At 41.7% G+C, this 19,664-nt stretch overlaps 1 protein-coding gene across 1 annotated transcript; it reads right to left on the reverse strand.

Annotated features, from left to right (window-relative positions):
- Positions 1 to 1,895: 1,895 nt before the first annotated feature.
- LOC112087546 lies at positions 1,896 to 11,583 on the reverse strand. The gene is made up of 9 exons (XM_024157454.1): positions 11,228 to 11,583; positions 10,195 to 10,388; positions 3,915 to 4,144; positions 3,546 to 3,839; positions 3,266 to 3,420; positions 2,801 to 3,137; positions 2,451 to 2,734; positions 2,123 to 2,388; positions 1,896 to 2,065 (listed from the first exon to the last, which is right to left on the reverse strand). The coding sequence occupies exons 1-9, from the start codon at positions 11,581 to 11,583 to the stop codon at positions 1,896 to 1,898; spliced, it is 2,286 nt and encodes a 761-aa protein (XP_024013222.1).
- Between the last annotated feature and the right edge of the window lie 8,081 nt (positions 11,584 to 19,664).

The following is a 19,664-nucleotide window of genomic DNA, read 5'->3' on the forward strand; positions in this document are numbered from 1 at the left end:
GTATGTTGATCGGCTCTTCATCAGCTAGTGTTAGGCTTGTCTCGATGTCCTCATCATTCCCTCCCTCTAGAAAAGGTTCTGACCGCAGAACAAGATCTCCTGCATGGAAAGGAGCTAAGTCAGGAACATTAAAGGTTGGAGAAATGTTCATCTCACCTGGCAGGTCAAGCTTGTATGCGTTGTCATTGACTTTCTCCAGGACTCGGAAAGGTCCATCTCCCCTCGGTAAGAGCTTTGATCTCCTTTGTTGTGGAAATCTCTCAGTTCTCATGTGGAGCCAGACCCAATCCCCCGACTCAAATGTGATCTCCCTCCGGTGCTTATCAACTTGTTGCTTGTATTTCTCAGTCTTCTTCTCCAGGTTTTCCTTAACTCGTTGATGTAGCTTCTTCACAAAATCAGCCTTGGTGATCCCTTATGATCTAGAATAGACAGCTTGGGGAAACGGTGAAAGATCTAATGGGGTCAAAGGGTTAAACCCATATACAACTTCAAAAGGGGATTGTTTAGTAGCTGAGTGTTTAGCATGGTTATATACGAATTCAATATAAGGTAAGCACGACAACCAATTCCTTAAGTTCTTACCCACCGTAGCTCTCAACAAGGTGGAGAGTGTACGGTTTACTACCTCAGTCTGGCCGTTAGTTTGTGGATGACATGTGGTGGAAAAGAGCAGCTTGGTCCCTAGCTTCTTCCACAACGTCTTCCAGAAATGACTGAGAAACTTGGTGTCTCGGTCAGAGACTATGGTCCTTGGAACTCCACGTAAACGCACCACTTCCTTGAAGAAGAGATCAGCGGTTTGTGTAGCATCGTTGGCCTTGTTACATGGGATGAAGTGGGCTATTTTGGAAAATCGGTCCACCACTACAAATATAGAGTCCTTCTTGTTGATTTTTGGCAGCCCTAGAACAAAATCCATGGAGATATCTACCCATGGTAGGTTAGGGATAGGCAAAGGTAAATAAAGGCCATATGGGTGACACCTGGACTTTGCCTTAAGGCAAGTGATGCACTTTGCACAAAACCTCTCCACATCTCGCTTCATATGTGGCCAGTGGAAGTGTTCCATCAGCACACTTAGAGTTTTGTCCCTCCCAAAGTGTCCCATGAGCCCTCCTCCGTGAGCTTCTCTGATTAGTAGTTCCCTCATAGAACCTTGCGGCACACACAACCTCTTGTCTTTGAATAAAAATCCATCGTGTTGATAAAATGAGCCATAAGCCGCCTTGTTGGTCTCTTGGAAGGCTTCCTGAAAGTCTGTGTCATTCTCATAAAGTAATTTAATATGTTCAAAACCCAATACCTTGGCCTCCATCGTAGATATGAGAGCATGCCTTCTTGACAAAACATCGACTACTATGTTCTCTTGGCCCTTCTTGTACTTGATAATGTAAGGGAAGGTCTCGATGAACTCTAGCCATCTAGCATGCCTCTTCTTAAGTGTAGTTTGTCCTCTCAAATGCTTGAGGGTATCATGATCTGTATGAATAACAAACTCTTTGGATAACAAATAATGTTGCCAAGTTTCAAGGGACCTTACTAGTGCATACAACTCTTTGTCGTAGGTGGGATAATTGAGTGATACTCCACTTAGTTTCTCACTGAATTAAGCCACGGGCCTGCCTCCTTGGGTTAACACAGCCCCTATACCTGTACCAGACGCATCACACTCAATTTCAAAGGTTAGCTCAAAGTTTGGGAGTACCAAAACAGGCGCATGTGTTAAGCTATCCTTTAGCTTGTTAAATGCTTCTTCATATGCTTGCCTCCACTTGAACTCCACGTTTTTCTTGATCACCGATGTTAGTGGTGCTGAAATCCTTGACAAATCGGCGGTAAAAGCTTGCGAGACCATGAAAACTCCTCAAATGGCCGATGGTGGTGGGCATGGGCTAATCTTGAATAGCTTTGATCTTCTCTTCGTAACCTTTCAGACCCTGTGAACTAACAACAAAGCCTAAAAATACTACTTGATCAGTGCAATATATGCATTTCTTAATGTTGGCGTATAAGTTCTCTGACCGAAGTGTCTCTAGAACTTGTGAGAGATGCTCCAGGTGATCTGCAAGACAAGTGCTGTAAATTAGTATATCGTCAAAGTACACTACTACAAAATTACAGATGTAGGCTCTTAGAACGTGATTCATGAGCCTCATGAAGGTGCTTGGGGCGATGGTGAGTCCAAATGGCATCACTAGCCACTCGTACAAGCCCTTCTTTGTCTTGAACGCCGTCTTCCATTCATCTCCTCCCTTCATTCGCACTTGATGGTATCCACTTCTCAAATCGATCTTAGAGAAGATGGTGGCACCGTTAAGATCGTCTAGCATGTCATCAAGTCGAGGTATGGGATGCTTGTATTTGATGGTGATGTTGTTGATGGCTCTAAAATCAACACACATCCTCCATAAGCCATCTTTCTTGGGCACCAGTTAGGGACAGCACACGGGCTTAGGCTCTCGCGTATATAGCCTTTTGACATTAGGTCTTGTACTTGATTCTCTAATTCTTTGGCCTCCTCGGGATTAACTCTGTAAGCGGCTCGGTTTGGCAACGGTGCTCCAGGGATCAGGTCAATCTGATGCTCTATTCCTCTAATGGGAGGCAAGCCTGGTGGAATCTCCTCCAGGAACACATCAGAATAGCGGTCCAACAGCTCCTTAACAGTTGGAGGGATCTCTTGTTGTTCCTGACCTGAAAACAAACCTTCCTTGAAGATCATTAGTAGCACCTGTTCTCGTGATTCAAGAGATTTAAGCACAACCGTAGGGGTAGCATAAAGGTTGGTCTTACTTACCTCTGAGCCTCGAGACATGGCCTTTTGCATGTCATGCACTTCTTGCGGAGTGAGTGGTGCTTGGTTATGCTTCTTGTTGTTATGAGTAAAGGTATAGTAATTTGTGCGTCCATTGTGTAGAGTTTCCTTGTCAAATTGCCACGGCCTCCCTAGGAGTAAGTGCCCGGCTTGCATAGGGACCACATCACACACCACTTGATCCGTATACTTACCAATGCTAAAGGGTACAGTTACTTGCTCAGCAATCTTGAGCTCAGTTTCATTGTTCAACCACTTGAGCTTGTAGGGTCGAGGATGCTTAGTCTTGGTGAGCCCTAGCTTATCTACAAGATACTTGCTATCCACGTTAGTGCAAGAGCCCCGTCAATGATCAAGCTACATACCTTGACATTTATAGTGCACCGAGAGTGGAATATGTTCTCTCTCTGAATGGTTTCTGGCTCAAAGAGTGCACTAAGTGCTCACCTTACTACTAAGAGCTCTCCTTGGTCAGGATAGTCGACTATGTCCTCATCAGTGTCCTCAGCTTCCTCCCCTTCGTCTTGTGATTCATACTCGCCATTAGATTTGAGGATCATTACTCTTTGGTTTGGGCATTCCCTCGCATAGTGTCCTTTGCCCTGGCATTTGAAACAAGTTATATCTCTAGCTCGTTGTGTAGGAGCTTTACTTACCTCGGGTCTATTGGCTTTGGAAGTTTCAGGAATGGACTTGTGGATCCGGTTATCCACTTTGACCGCTTTGCCCTTCTCAAGAGCTCGTTGAGGTTGTGGCGTTCAGGTGGTTTTCTACGGTTTGTGGAAGTGTTTTTCCTCTTAATGTGTTGCTCAGCTTGCACGGCATGATGCAACACGTCCTCCAAGTCGTGGTAAGTCTGCCTCTCGACCTTTCTAGCAATTCGATCATTAAGACCATCAATGAATTGGGCCATCAGGGTCTCAGCTGAGTCCTCTACTTCAAGTCGGTTCTTAAGAGTCTCAAACTCTTCGAAATAGTCCTCCACGGTCTTGCTTCCTTGAGTGAGCTTGCGAAATTTCTTCTGCAAGTCTCGGTGGTATTAGGCTGGGACATATCTCTTTCTGAGGCTGAATGTCATTTCCTCCCAATTATTGACCTGCCCATGCCTATGCCTTCTTCTTTCGGAAACATCTCGATCCCACCACGCCAAGGCATTGTCAGTTAGCTGTGCAGCCGCTAAGGACACCTTTCTAGCCTCCGAGTATTGGTAATAATCGAAGATGTATTCCATCCTTCTTTCCCAATCAAGATACGCATCAGGGTTCACCTTGCCGGCAAATGTTGGTGCGGTGAGCTTGAGGTCTTTGCCATCGTCTTGGCCTCGACCTCGTTGGTGTTTGATAACACCATATTTTAACCACTTTTATGGACCGTTTTGAAATACTTTTTTTATGTTTTTAATTGCTTTTAAGTACTTTTATCACGTTTTTCTAGTATTTGTAGTTCCAAGACTCTTTTCAGGAAATTTAGGGAAAAGCTTAACAAAATGGATAGAAAACCAGATTTCAGTTCAGAGTCAAACTGTCAGAAGTTCACCCCTGATTGAAGGCCTTCTCACCGTCTGATCCAGCTCAAATTTGGAGACCTTAAAGATGGAAGTATCAGCTTTCCAGTGCAATTTACAGATTGGCAATCCAACGGTTCATTCAAAAGATACGCGAAGAGCAAGATGTCCCGTAAACCAGCCGGCAAGCACTTCCACCCGCGGCCAACAAGCATTTTCCCACAGTCAGGAGCATCCCGACCGCGACAAACCACTCATCCACCGCGATCACACTTGTTCCGACCGCAGCCATCAAACTCCGAGCCCAAAAAGCCCATTTCTGAAGCCCACATTTGGAGAAACCCTAAGTGACGTCCAGAGAGGTCTTGAGTACTATAAATACATGTATTAGGAACCCTAATCGATATCAACCTATCACCACCGAATTATTTACTTAATACTTTTATTGTTTTTGCTTTAGCTTTTAGGGAGAGAGAGATTTGTTCTCTTGAACCCTTGTTCTTTCTTTTTCAATTTCGGTTTCTATTCTACTTCTTAATACTATGCTTTTGATTTCGTTCATTATGTCTGAGTAGTTTTATTGTTGGGATTAAGGGATTTTCAAGGAAAAAGGATTCTTCTGGGAGACCATAACAACTTACAATGCCCACGGAGATATCCATGATCCTCTCTTTGATGAAAATATGTCGTCTGTCTCCCAAACCGAGATTGATGATATGCTTCAGGAGCTCAATGAATCTATGGATGATGGGTATTGGGTATCTTGTGAAGTAGATGGAGAATCCTCCATCAAGTTTGTTAGAAAGAGGCCATCAAATGAAAATCCTTTGGATCATCACGTCGTGGAAGCCAGCCATCAAGAAAAAGGAGAACCTCTTTCCATACCCAGTGACGATCTCGTCTCTACCGATTCGTTCAAGTGTTTTGGAGATGACATACAAGATCATAAGTCACTTCCTCTTGGTGAACCAAAATCTTTTTCTCCTTCAGCTCCTCACCACCTAGACTGTGAGACAGACCACGTGTAAGATAAGACACTAATGGTGACATCAAAACCACCATTGAAGGCACTTTCTAAGACGAAGGATTCCGAGAAGTTTGATGCCCCATTCTCAATCAAGGAAGTGAAATTTCGTGATTCTCTTTGTGAATCTGGACCTGATGTGAATCTCATACCAAAGACCATTGCAGAGAATACAGGTATTTCGATTTTTCATCCCTCTAAGATTTATATTCACTATGGATATTTTTCTGGTACAGCTCTACTTGGTTCCAAACCAGAATTGCCTTTTCAAGGGAAAGGTTGTCTTGTTTCTACTGGTTCCCATGCTATGGAGATGAGAAACAATGCAACAAAACCCTTGATACTTGGTATTTCGTGTCTAGCATATGTTGGAACACTCATCAACTACCTGCATCAACATATGAGTTTCCTGAAGATCAACAAGAAAACCCCATACCCGGTGATTACTACAAGGAATTCTCATTGTCTGACAATAGGAGGCGAAGATGATCCAATATTTGACCCTGGAGGAGCTACAAAGGATGTTGGATACGTTCTAGAGAGAAGAGCACCCAAAGAAAACGCTGGATTTACAAGCTTGACGAACAAAGGTACTTCCTTATGTATACCTTTAACTAATGCTCTTATGAGAGGTAATGGAGACTTAATGGAAGCAAGAGTGAAGCTTAAATGGCTCTCAAGACTCTTTTCCAAAGACTCCCCACAAGGAAAAAGAATTGGAGACAAGAAGCAAGAGGATCTGGATACCTTTTCTCGGATATTCACCACCGCGGTCGCGTGTGCGCTACCAGCGGCCAAACCACCTTTCCCCGCGGTTGCGTGTGTGCTACCAGCGGCCAAACCACCTTTCACCGCGGTCACGACACTTCCACCAGCGGCCAATGCTCTTTTTACCAATTCTCCAACAGTTCAAGCCATGGCGACACCTCTCCAAGCAAACTGTCCTCACCTTGGATGCTTAACCATCTCCACCACTTCAGATCATAAAGAATCATCTGTCCTTGTATCTTGCAACATGGTTCAATTTCATGAAGTGAGAGAGACCTTATTCGCCTCATCATACAAGCATCTAAGACGTTCTCCTGTCACAAGTGGTGTTGAAGACTCATACCTCAAAGAAGTTCCAAGACTGATTTTTGATCCTGGAGGAGGCTACCATCTCGAACCTCCTAAGCAAAGCAAGGAGATGTCGAAAAAGACTTGTCTTAGGACAAAGTCTTCTTCATTGGAATAAGTCACGTCCAACACCAAAAGTCGAGCTAAACGACTTAAAACAAAAGTGCTTAATGGGAGGCAACCCATTTAGGTATTGTTTTCTTTAGGATTTTTCTTTCTTTTTTCTTTTGATATTTTTCTTTTTCTTAGTTTCAGGTGTTTCTTATAAAACAAAAAAGCCAAAAAAAAAATAAAAAAACCAGAAAAACCAAAAAGAAGGATGGTACCTGACTGCTCGGCCCAGCAGGAACCAAGGAGAAGCAGGAAGAGGCCGCAAAATAAGCTCTCGCGGCCGCAGATGTTCTGACCGCAGGAAACCCATCATCAACCGTGGTCGCGTAATCCTGACCGCGGCCAAGTGCTTGATTGCCGCGGTCGTGCAGCCCCTGACCGCGGCACTTGGTCGTTGACATCCAAACCCGACCCATACCACCCCTTTCACCCCATTCCACCTCACCAATCACCCTTCACCACCTTCATCACCACCTAATCACCTTCCCAAACTCCTTCGAATGAATCCGGTTCATCTCCACCAGCATCCCGGATCCAGGTAAGTTCTCTTTGTCCTTACCAATCCGATTATTTATGCATTTTTCTTGTCCAATCTCGACTTGTTTCACACTGAGGACAGTGTGATTTAAGTCTGGGGGAGGATTTCATCCTTTTCTAACCACCTTTCTTTCATGAGTCTTGCATTATCTACACTTTTTGCATTTTTCTTAAAGTTTTTCAAAATCGGTTTTCAAAACAAATTACGTTTTAAAGGGAATGGTGAACATGAATCAATGATAGTTGACTGTGTGCTTTAGACTGTTCCTAGTGACTTGCTCATTCATGATTTAGGACTAGACTAGGCGGTAGCTAAGCACATTTGAAACGAAGTACCCCAGAGGAATTTGAATGATTTCGATTTAGATGAAGGGATACACTAGCTCTGTTTTATTTGGACTTAATTTGGACTTCATTTTCTCATTGAAGCATTAGACCAAGGAAACGAATCATACATTCAGGACTCCTTTATCCTTTTACCACTCTCTGTTGATCCTGAATGGCTAGTTCATCTTTAGCTAGTTCCCCACCTTAACCAATCCTCTTTCAAACCACATGCACTCTTGTTTTCTATTGTCTTATATGCAGATAAGTGCAATAACGTTGGAGAGAAAGAGGAACGACGCAGTTTTCAGTCACCAAGGACAGAGACCTGCGATTTGCCGGAAAAGTTCCCGGAAGGATTCAACACAAGAGGAAGCTCAGTTTGCCTTAGAAAAAAATCTCAAATTTTGGTACAATCTCGTCCTCTAGTCTCTCTCTCTTTAAAAGGCATTTCCTTTCCAAAAAAAAAAAAAAATCCGAAAATAAGAAAAGAAAGGAAATAAAAGCCTTAGAGAGTCTAGAGAGGTCGAATTTTAAGTCCCAAGGCAACTGGAGTTTGATTTTATGGAGTTTTTGAGATTGTTTTCTGATTCCCGGAAAGAATCTAAGTCTGGGGGAACAGCTGTTTACAACAAAGGAGGAAGGATTATGCAACAACATTTGGCAAGAAGAAGTGACTGAAAAACTGTGGTCATCAACAGGTCCTTATCTCTCTTGCTGTTTTGCATATTATCTTGCATCCTCCAGATCTTCAGGTAACCCGAAACACTTTAACTCCACCACTTAAATAGCCCTTTAATGCAAAACGCCGTCTACCCTGGATGATGTCTTTAATGAAAACTCACTATTGAACTTAATGAATGTAGAGAGCTAGTTGGCTGAAATCAAGATTTAAATTGTTTAAGTTTTGCATGACGGAAAAAGTGGACTAGTATCTCTTGTGCTTTGGTGAGAATTTTCTAGACTAAGTTGTGGATTGATGCACTATCTTTGGTCCTAGTTTAGAGTTCATGTCTATGAGATTTGTGCATTCCCTATTTTTGTTTTCAATTAACCAGTTTAGGCTTTTGCTTTGTTTGAGGACAAACAAAGGTTTAAGTCTGGGGGAGTTGATAACACCGTATTTTGACAACTTTTATGGATCGTTTTGAAATACTTTTTCTATGTTTTTAATTGCTTTTAAGTACTTTTATCACGTTTTTCTAGTATTTATAGTTCCAAGACTCTTTTTAGGAAATTTAGGGAAAAGCTTAACAAAATGGATAGAAAACCAGATTTCAGTTCAGAGTCAAACCGTCAGAAGTTCACCCCTGATTGAAGGCCTTCTCACCGTCTGATCCAGCTCAAATTTGGAGACCTTAAAGATGGAAGTATCAGCTTTCCAGTGCAATTTACAGATTGGCAATCCAACGGTTCATTCAAAAGATACGCGAAGAGCAAGATGTCCCGTAAACCAGCCGGCAAGCACTTCCACCCGCGGCCAACAAGCATTTTCCCACAGTCAGGAGCATCCCGACCGCGGCAAACCACTCATCCACCGCGATCACACTTGTTCCGACTGCGGCCATCAAACTCCGAGCCCAAAAAGCCCATTTCTGAAGCCCACATTTGGAGAAACCCTAAGTGACGTCCAGAGAGGTCTTGAGTACTATAAATACATGTATTAGGAACCCTAATCGATATCAACCTATCACCACCGAATTATTTACTTCATACTTGTATTGTTTTTGCTTTAGCTTTTAGGGAGAGAGAGATTTGTTCTCTTGAACCCTTGTTCTTTCTTTTTCAATTTCGGTTTCTATTCTACTTCTTAATACTATGCTTTTGATTTCGTTCATTATGTCTGAGTAGTTTTATTGTTGGGATTAAGGGATTTTCGATGGGGATTTATATGTTCGATGAGGATTCCATGAGCTTTTGAGCCAAATCTTAGAACTTTTTCTTCTGAATTCGTTTTTACTGCATGAGAGTAGCGTCATGAACTACAATCTGATCCAGATGCTTGGTGACACGAAAGTGTTCATCCAATATCAGATCTAGTTTGGGAGAGCAAAACAAACATAGGAGTGGAAACCTACCTATGGGCGATTTGTGAATTAGGACGAGTCTTAAACATAATGCATCTCTTCTCTTCCAGGGCCAGAGTGGAAACCTACTGGTCAGGGTTGAGAGAGATAGTTGTCTATGATCACGACAGTGGCGTATTCATACGTCCGTGACTCCAGTTCGAAAAGTTTAAGCTAAGATCTTATCAAATTTACTCTCTAGCAATGTTTTGAATCGTTCGTACCCCTGAGAAAACTTCCCTGAACCCCAACGCCTTCTTCCTTATTGATTTACAATGATTTTCTTTCAAGCTTTAGTTCAATATTGTCTTTCCTTTTTAGTTCATTTTCATTTAAGCAATTAGATATCCGTTTTTTACATTTTTAGTCATTTTCGTTAAGTTTAGTTATTACGTCATTTAATTCCTGTATTCTCTTTTAATATTTTGTTTTTGCATTTTAAACACACTACCAAACCCCCACAAAACCGTTTTGGTTCTAGACTTCCTTACTTAATACTTATTTCAAAGGCTTTTTGCAAGAAAAGATCCTCCTTCCCTGTGGATTCGATCCCTAAGTACTACAATCGATCAGCTGTGCACTTGCGGCTATTGATTTCAATTAGGGTAAAACTTGACAACCCTTGACACAACCACATCAAGTCACCATCACCATCAGTGTTGTCCTCGGGGTTGGTTTTGGTTTGGTGGATCACCATTGTCAAGATCCTCCATGACCTCATCTTCGTCCTGGTTGTCCCTCCGCGCGTTTACACCTCTGATAGGTCCTCTTGGGGCCGGTGGTGGTTGCTCAATCCGTGTCATTCGCTCCCCTAAGGTTGCAAGTTGAGCTTGGATATTATCAAGCATCTGAGCCATGTTAAGCTCTCCTTGTTCTCCCATATCGTCCCTGCGTGCAACAAAAACAACAAAAGATTAAGTGCAATTGGTGCGGTATGAAATTTTTGGCTACTAAAACGCGAATTACAAATCTTATAAGTATGATGACTCTTCTCTCTTTTTTTTTTTTTGATGCAATGATAATACTATAGGATATGAGGATAAGAATATAAATTTGAAACAAACAGTACTATTTGTTTTTTGATTTTCTAGAGAACCCTAACAAGATGAAATGACTTAAACAAACGGATCTAAATTTTTTTTTTTTTTGATTTTCTTCAAGAATGAAACGAAACTAGAAGGTAACAAGGGGATAGATTCACCTGACACGAGCCTAGGCTCTGATACCAGATCATGTAGGAACAAGAGTGACTTGTCCTTGCTTGGGTGGAAAGGTGGTGAATCTCTAGCTGGCCGTACGGCTCTCTCTAGATGACTCGATAGAAAGGGAGTGATGAAACGATGAGACCGGGTAACAATGGATCGAGAGACGTCACACAGATGATGGAAGAGTCTGTGATAAGTCTTGTTCTTCAGCTTCAAAGGAATCGCACCAAAGAAGAGGAAGAGAACTAGCTGCGGCTAGGGTTTTTGCTTTCAAAGAAAACTCGGTTATTTTATTGGTAGGTTAAAAGTTTACATGCTGAGAAGGAACTTTATATAATGGTTCGACAGCGGGCTGGCTTCTCTTGGCCGAAAAATACAGAAAAGGAAACTACGAAGCTCCTTGTTTAACTAAAGAACCAAAATGGAAAAGTTCTAAAAACTATGAAAAACGACTAAGGCAAAGAAAAGCTCCTGCAAAACACACAATAAGCTCATGAAATATAATCCACTGTAAACACTTACATTGCTTCGATGATTGGTATTTCCACTTGCTTGGAGATGACAAACGTAGTAGCGTCCTTGATGCCTTGTAAAACAGGTAAGAATGATATGGCTTGAAGCTTGAGTTGAGAGTAGTCATTGCTCGGTGTTTCCTTGACTTTCTTGGCTTCTTGAAGGTCTTGACTCCCATCTTGTTGTGTCTTAAGTGTGCCGAGCTCGGTTAAAGGCTCCATTGGTGTCTCTCGGGTGATCTCCCCTTTGAGTAGCTCCTCTTTGAGTTCCTCGTGCTCTATAAAAGTGATCAGCCCTTCTATTGACTTGTTGAACTCCTCTCTTAGACTCTGAGTACCTGACCTTGTCCTTGGTGCATGTCTCATGGTGGGTATGTTGATTGGCTCTTCATCAGCTAGTGTTAGGCTTGTCTCGATGTCCTCATCACCACTGAACTTACCCGATTACTTTGGACCATGGACCGATTCTTTGCTTAGTCTCTCGCCCTTTCTTTCCCACTTCTCGACCATGGTCTGTCCCGGTGATCCTATTGCGGATCGGAGATGTTACAGATCGGACACTGGTTCGCAACTCCAGTGTACTGCTTTGAGTATGGGATGAATGGGAGAATCATTTAAAATCGAAATCGTTTAACCTAAAAACCTAGATGTCATCGGTCATTGGGTCCCTTTCGAAGGCCCTCTTTACCCAACCAGGTAACTACTCAGACATGACAGAGACATGGCAGAGCTTGACAACATCATCATTGGTTTTGAAATAAATAAAAAACTAAAGTTAAAGAGATTTCACAAACTGAATAGATAGATGAAAAGAAACAGCAAAGGTTCAAGACAAGAATCTTTATCTTCTAATCTAAACCTAAGAAACAAAAGTTGGGTGCCTCCCTAACAAAGGGAAAGGAGCACACACGAATTAGGGTTTCTAAAATACATATTTATAGGTCTCCAAGTGTTTTTGGTCGTCCTTAGAGCTTTTTTCGCAGAGAGAAAGAGTTGGGCTTGAAAACGGGCCATTGGGACGTAAATAGGCTTGTCGCAGAATTGGGCTCTCCAACGCTGGTAAATGTGAGTTCAACACGGTTGGAGGCTCTGAGGCGTGGCCAGGATAGTGTTCACCGCGGTCACGAGATCTTGGACCGTGGTGGTTGGTCTATGATGTCCAAACTTCATTTCTTCTCTTGCTTCTTTCGCAAGACTGCAGAAAATGTCTTATGTAAATTGGAAATAACTTATGATCCAACCGTTCGATTGCATCCAATCTAAATGAATTAGAAAGCTGGCTGTCTCCTCTATCTTGTGTCCAAATTTGAGCTTTATCAGATGGTGAGAAGGTCTTCATCGGATATCAAACTTCTGACAGTCTGAAATTGGCCAAAAGTGGATTTTTTCTCCAATTTGCATTGTTTTTGCCTAAGTAACCTCAAAAGTCTTTTAAAATTCCAAAACATAGAAAAACAATTATAAAACCTTTAGAACTGATTGAAAACACATGCATAAAATATTGAAAGTGATCCATAAATATGGTACAATGTGTTATCAATGCATTATGTTGATTATGGTTTAGAATGACGGTGACTGAGATATTGTTTAGTTCCTGCGATTTAATATTCTTTCCTGACTTTAAATTTTGTTTTGTTTGAGGACAAACAAATGTTTAAGTCTGAGAAAGTTGATAACACCGTACTTTGACCACTTTTATGGATGACTTTAAGATCTTATTCAGGTGTTTTTACTCAGTTTTCAATGGTTTTTAAGTTATTTCCACGTTTTAGAGTTTAAAAAGATTTTTCTGGATATTTGGACAAAACGAATGCATTTAGGAGCAAGAGTACAATTTTGGATAAATCAGGCCGTCAGAAGTTTTGCAACAAATGAAGACCTTCCAACCATCTGATCATCCCCAAATATGGACACAATATAGAGGAGTCAATCAGCTTTCCAATTCACTTGGAATCGAAGCAATCCAATGGTTAGATCTCCAGATATTCTCGTTGCACTGAAGGTGAATAAACACAGTCTGGAACCCGAGGATGCTCTCACCAGCGGACGGAAGACCTTCCACCGCGGCCGCGAATATATAGACCACGGAGAACCTATTTCCAAGAATCAGAAGCCCATTTTAAAGCCCACGACATTCCTGTCATTATTCCTGCAAACCGTAGATGTTCCCAAAGACTCCAAACACTATATAAACCTCTTTTAGGTCATTTAGAGAGGTGTGTGCCCAAATATTATCAAGAGTCTTAGAGAGCCACTGTAATTAGCCGTTTAGGAGATCAGGACGTGGTCAATGAAAGAGCTTAGAAAATCAAGGAAGCAGCTATGGTTAATGGTCGAGAGCTTTAAGTTTTAGCTATAGAAGATAAGTTTTTGGTGGGTCGTTTCGGTTCGATCGGAAGGTCGGAAATGGGTTGGTCAGGAGTAGCTGCTCAATGACTCAGCAGTTTGACTCAGCAGCTTGACTCAGCAGCTTGACTCAGCAGCCTGCTTGCCTGCTTGAGCAGCTTAGATACACGCCAGACACGCGCCGAGAAATGCTTTCCACGCACCAGAAAACGCTCTGACGGGCCGGGATACGCTCTCCACACGCCGGCACACGCCAAGCACGACACAGCAGCTTCGTGATCTGCTTCACCTGCTTACGCCTCCATACGCAAGCACGACTCAGCTGCTCGGGAATCTTTTCTACAGGCACGACACAACTGCTCGGGAATCTTTTTAGAATCTCCATATTTCCCCTATAAATAGAAGCTTTAGGATTTAGTTTTCAGTATAGAAAAGAGCAGCGGAGCTCTGCTAGAAAATTTCCGGCAACCATGACTGCCGTCGAGCACCGCAAACCACCGCACGAGCTGTAGTCGGGTAGCAAGTCGGGAACAGTAAGGTATGTCGTTTTAGCTTGAAGTCACCTGTCTAACCTAGTTTTTCGTCCTGAATCTAAATATCACCTCTATTTGGCTCGGTTCTGGTTGGATCTCTATAAAAATTTGAGTTGTGTAGGTGAACGGAGAGGTTATCCGAAACCATAAGAAACCGTTATTGTCTTGAAAGGCTAAGGTGAGTCTCGGTGTGGGTTGTTTGTTGCTTGACTGCAAAGCAAGTAGGGATATATATATATATATATATATGTATGTATATTGCGTGTTGCATTGCGATATGAATCCACGGCACGTGCACTAGCACATATTTTAGTGTCATGTCGATGAGAGATATGAGTTGCTTCCCTCAGCCATGTGATGTGATGAGATATCCGGGCTTGCAAGGCGGATATGAGAATGTTGTGAAATCCCGGGTTGATGACTGATGCATGAGAGAAGACAGTCGCGACTTTTTAGCCTGTGTGGCTGGGGTCTGATTTGTGCAAAATTTGAGATTTTTCTTTGTGCGGGATCCGGTCAATGGCATCTGAGAGATTTGGAGTTTGAGAGTATGTTGGGTGTATGCATGTATAATAAGTGTATATTATCATGCATCTGATGTGAGATTATTATTGTTGTTGTGTGATGCGTGTTTTGCGTGATGTTTGGAGTTTTTGGGTTATTGCTTGAACGGTTAGGGAAACCGAACTCAATGAGCAATTAGTTACTCACGACTCTACTTGTTTTGCAGGTGACCATAGTGGGTAGCCAATTGGGACAAGAGAAGTTTAGCACCGTTGGTGTAGATTTCGTGCCTTTCGCAAAACAAAGTATGATTTTAGTTGTTTTCGGTATAATGTTTTCTTCGGCACACCCATTGTATAACAAACAATGTAGTAAAAATATGTTTTATAAAGGTTCGGGTTTTCGAATGATACTAGTCTTTGTCCAGGACGAACCAACTACCAGACACGTCTCAGGTTGAAAATCTGGGAGATGCGTTCGGTACGAGCAGTGTGTGCGGACGTCGACCTTAGGCTCTTGGACGTGCATGTTCTTGTTTGATTGGTGCATGATGTGGGTGTAGTGAGCAACACAAGTTTTACCCCAGACAAGCTGCAAGTGCACAGAAAACTCAGTAATACTTCTAACTGATGCTAAAAAAAATTGTAAACCTAATCTAATAAAAAGGGGTTTTGGTTTGTCGCTAAATCTAATTATGCAGAGAATAAAAACTGAAAATAAAAATTGGTTGAAAACTATATGAAAAACGGCGCTGGTTTAAGGTTCATCTTTAGGGTTCATGTTCTAAAACACAAGGAATTTAGGCAAAGATTTTATATGACTCTGAAACTAGGATAGACACATGTAAGATTAGCCAACTCTCGTCACCCTAATCATCAAATCACTTGTTCATGGCAATTAACTCTCGCTCTCATGCCGGAACAAGATCATGCTTTGTAGATTGGAATCCATCTCGGCTTACGTATCCTCCGTATGTAGCTTTCGTCTCCTACGACGGTGACGTCCATAAGATCCAGTTCAGGCAACCCATATACAACACTCTCGTGCCTCGGATTTAACCTAGGATCGGATTCTGGGTGATCAATCCAGAATTACCGCTTTGAGATTTGGATGAATGGGAGAATCATGTTAGAAATCGAAATCTTTTTTCCTAAAAAACCTAGATGTCATTCGAACATGGGGTCCCTTTGGATTACCCTTTCACCCACCTAGGTGACTACTCAGATATGGCTGAAATAGATATTATCATCGGTTTAGAACTAACAAAAAGAAAAGTAAACAAACAGAAGGTTGCAGAAAAACTTCTCTTATTTAAGACAGAGTGGCGATAAAGAGCTTCTACAAATGCATAAAAATAAAACCTAAAACTACAAATGAGTTCTCTCTCAAAGAGAAGAAATACGCTCTCTTACAAAAGACGTCAAAATGAGTATTTATAGTGCTTCTCCAAGTCTTGGGCGTCTAGGGCTTGTAAATTGGGTGCAGGAAGTGTCTTCGGCCTTAGTTGGGCTCTTGAGGTTCAGACATAGGTCCACCGGGGTTGAAACCTCTTGACCCGATGTGGCAAGAAGGCTGGCTGCGGGTGAAAGCACATGTGCTTGACTGGACTTATGTTGATTAGCCTTCAGTGCATTGATGATATTTGGAGTTCTAACCATTGGATTACTTTGATTCCAAGTGTGTTGGAAAGCTGGTTGTATCCTCTATATTGTCTCCAAATTTGGGGAGGTGAGAAATTCTTCATTGGTTGCCAAACTTCTGACGGTCTGAATTTATCCAAAAATGTACTTTTGCTCCAAAATGCACTTCAAAGTTCCAAGTTTACTGAAAAGCCTTTTAAAACTCCAAAACATGGAAAACACTTATAAAACCTTTAAAACTGAGTGAAAAAACCTGCATAAGATACTTAAACTGATCCTTCAAAATGGTCAAAATAAGGTGCTATCAACTCCCCAGACTTGAACATTTGTTTGTCTACAAACAAAACCAAAGATCTGAACCTCGAAAAGAAGTTTGAAAACCGCAGGAACTAACAACATCTCAGAGACCATGCTTCTAAACCAAAGTTAGTCATTATGCTCAAATCAGGGATAGTCTAGAAAATTCTCACCAAAGCAGAGGCATAACTAGTGTGTTGATCTGTCATGCAAAAGTCTACACACTTAAACCCATCCCCCAGTCAACTAGCTCTTAACATTCATTTATAAGTTCCAGTAGTTCTCATCAAAAGGAGTTTAGTAAAGCAGTCAAGGCTAGGTATTCAGAATGGCTGTTTAGAAAGTGAGGTTCTTAGTGTTTAGGGTTAACTTTTTCTGGAGAGACAAGACATTATGCAAAACATCAACAGAGGGTGGAGCTGTTGATATCCACAGTTTCCAGTCACATTCTTCTTGGCTTAAGATTCTTGATCTCCTTTCTTCAGGTTCTCCTCATGACTCTCCCAGACTTAGATTTTTGTCTAGGTTTTAAAGTCAATGCTCACAGATGAATACTTGTAGCCCTTGCTTCAGATAACTTCGGCCAACCTAGACTCTTTTAGGCTTTTTGTTATTCCTTTCCTTTCATTTTTTTTTGTTTTTTTTTTGAAATGGGAAAATGACTTTGGATGTAGAGTCTTAGGAGGCACGAAATTTACCTTTAAGTTCAAGATTTTTGAGGCACCATTCTACTTTGATAGATTCTTGATGCTCCACTTCCCCAAATTTCTTCAGTCTTTCTCTTGAATAACTGAAAACCATGTTGTTCCTCCCTCTCCGGCGTTTTTGCACATATCTGCCAAAAGAGCTAAAGAGATAATGCATGCAATTTGAAATGATGGTTTTTTTTGGTAAAGGGTGTGGTACCAGCTAAAGATGAACTAGCCATCTGGGACATCAAAAAATGGTAACAATATGGTGAAGATGTCCTAGATGTGTATCATGATGCCTGCTAAAACCAATGATGAGAAAATTAGATGTCAAGATTCTGTTCAAGTGAAATGAGCTAGTATATCATGTTAGAAAAGATCTCTATGAATAGAAATCCTCTGGTGGGAGTTTGTACTGCAAGTACTCTAGCTACCGCCTAGTCTAGTACTAACAACAAAAGAAACTAGCATGTAAAGTTTAGAAGCACATGGGTCTTACTCATCATAGTTTTGTGTCAAACATTCCTGAAAAATACTCAAGGTCTTTTAATTAGCATAGAGAATTTTTAAAAAAAAATTGCAGAAAAAGATAAGAAATAAAGAAAAATAGATTAGTATGGATAAACATCCTCCCCCAGACTTAAATCACACTGTCTCCAGTGTGAAAAAGTTGGTGAGAAGATGGTGAAATTAAAAAAAAAAAGAATAATGGCGATAGAACCGTGGGTATGATGTGGTGATGGTGATGGATAGGCACCTATGTCTCATGGCTGTCTTCTGTCTCTGTGGCAGAGGAGTCATCATCAAACCGGCGGTTCTTCTTCAGTAGCCTCTTCATGCACCTGTTGATCTTCTCTTGCTGGTCAAGCTTTTTCTTCAAAGCTGCAAAGTCTGCATCACTCCTAGTGGATGCTCTAATCTGAGAAGAACTGGCTCTGGATGAAGATGGTGCAGGCTGAAGTCTCCTGCTGTTTGCAGCTACCTCTCTCTTGGCTTTTGCAGCCAGAAATTGCTTCATGGTCAGAGGTAAGAGTGGCAAAGATGGTAGGAAGTCGCTAGTCTCTGATTTCCATCATGGGTCTGTACAATCTCGGAGACGAGACATTGAATCTGATGGTAGAAGGACCCTGTACTCGGTGGAACTAATGCAGAGCTTGTAAGCAAATCCAATTGGGTCCATCTTGGCCCTGGTGATAGTCATGTCTCTAGAGAACTGACAGAGATCAAACCAATCCTCTGTAAGAGGTGTCTCAGCTGAAAAATCAACTCCTGCTGCTATCATAAGCGAAGTAATGATGCTCCCAAAAGCTGGTGAGTAGTCCTGACAATCAGATGTAAGCATCTTATGGTTAACCTTCACTAGGTTCTTTGCAATGATATAAGCAAAGCAAGGAAACCTGGGGTGATCTGCGAACGGTAACTGTAGTGTCACCAACTCTGGCTTAAGGACATTCGCTTGGTTGGCTCGCGAAAACACAGTGTGTGCTAGTAGCTTATGCACATAGCGGACAGCAGGATGAGAAAGTCATGATGCCTTGGACCTTCCTTTGTCATATACTCCATAACCCATCAGTTTCCAAAGATCCTCATCTGGATCCTTCTCCAATGCAATTTCATCACAATAAGGCAACTTCAAAGCATCACACATCTCTAAGATGTTAAGAGAGTAGAGATGACCTCCAATAGAGAAGGAGAGTGTGCCATATAGAGCTCTAGAAGTAGCTCTCTTCTTGTAGCTCAAAGTTGCTGATGCGAGGAACTCCTTGGTGTGGCTCTCATAGGTCTGAAAATTATGCTCCATGAATGATCTTATTCCAAGCCTATCAAGATACCATATCACATATTCTCTGAATCCAAGCATCTCAAGAGTTGAGTAGTCAATTGCTGGAGTTGGCTTGATCTTCAGCTTCTTAAGCTGCGCCAAGTAGTTGATGTCTGGGTCAATGGCTTTACCAACAAACTTCACTTTCGACCTAGAGGAAGACTTGACTTTTCGAGGTACAGATAGCTGAGTGGAGGCTCTTTTAATCTCTCCTGAAAAGATTCTTCTTTGCATGGTTTAATGCGTCATATGTCTCCTGCGAATGGGTTTTTTTCTCATGAGAATTCGTCTTGGTTCGAATCAGTCGAACTTGAGAGAGATCCATGACCTGCAAAAATGAAACTCTCGAGACAAAGAATGAATCAATCTGATTTGGTGTCGATTATTATGAACAAGTTATCACAAACACATTCACATGACAAACAAGCTGTAAATGCATCAAACATTACAAAATCTGAGAATCTATGGTCAAGTTCGATATATTGATGTCCAACACATTGAGATTTCTAAATCAAGATGATGTTTATGCTCACTCACATGTAATCTAATCTGGTTTTCTATCAACAAGAACCAAACAATCCAGATTTGCAAAGCTGAATCAAACAGATCTCCAAAT

This window comes from Eutrema salsugineum, unplaced genomic scaffold (assembly GCF_000478725.1).
Source record: "Eutrema salsugineum unplaced genomic scaffold, Eutsalg1_0 scaffold_17, whole genome shotgun sequence".
NCBI classification, from domain to species: domain Eukaryota; kingdom Viridiplantae; phylum Streptophyta; class Magnoliopsida; order Brassicales; family Brassicaceae; genus Eutrema; species Eutrema salsugineum.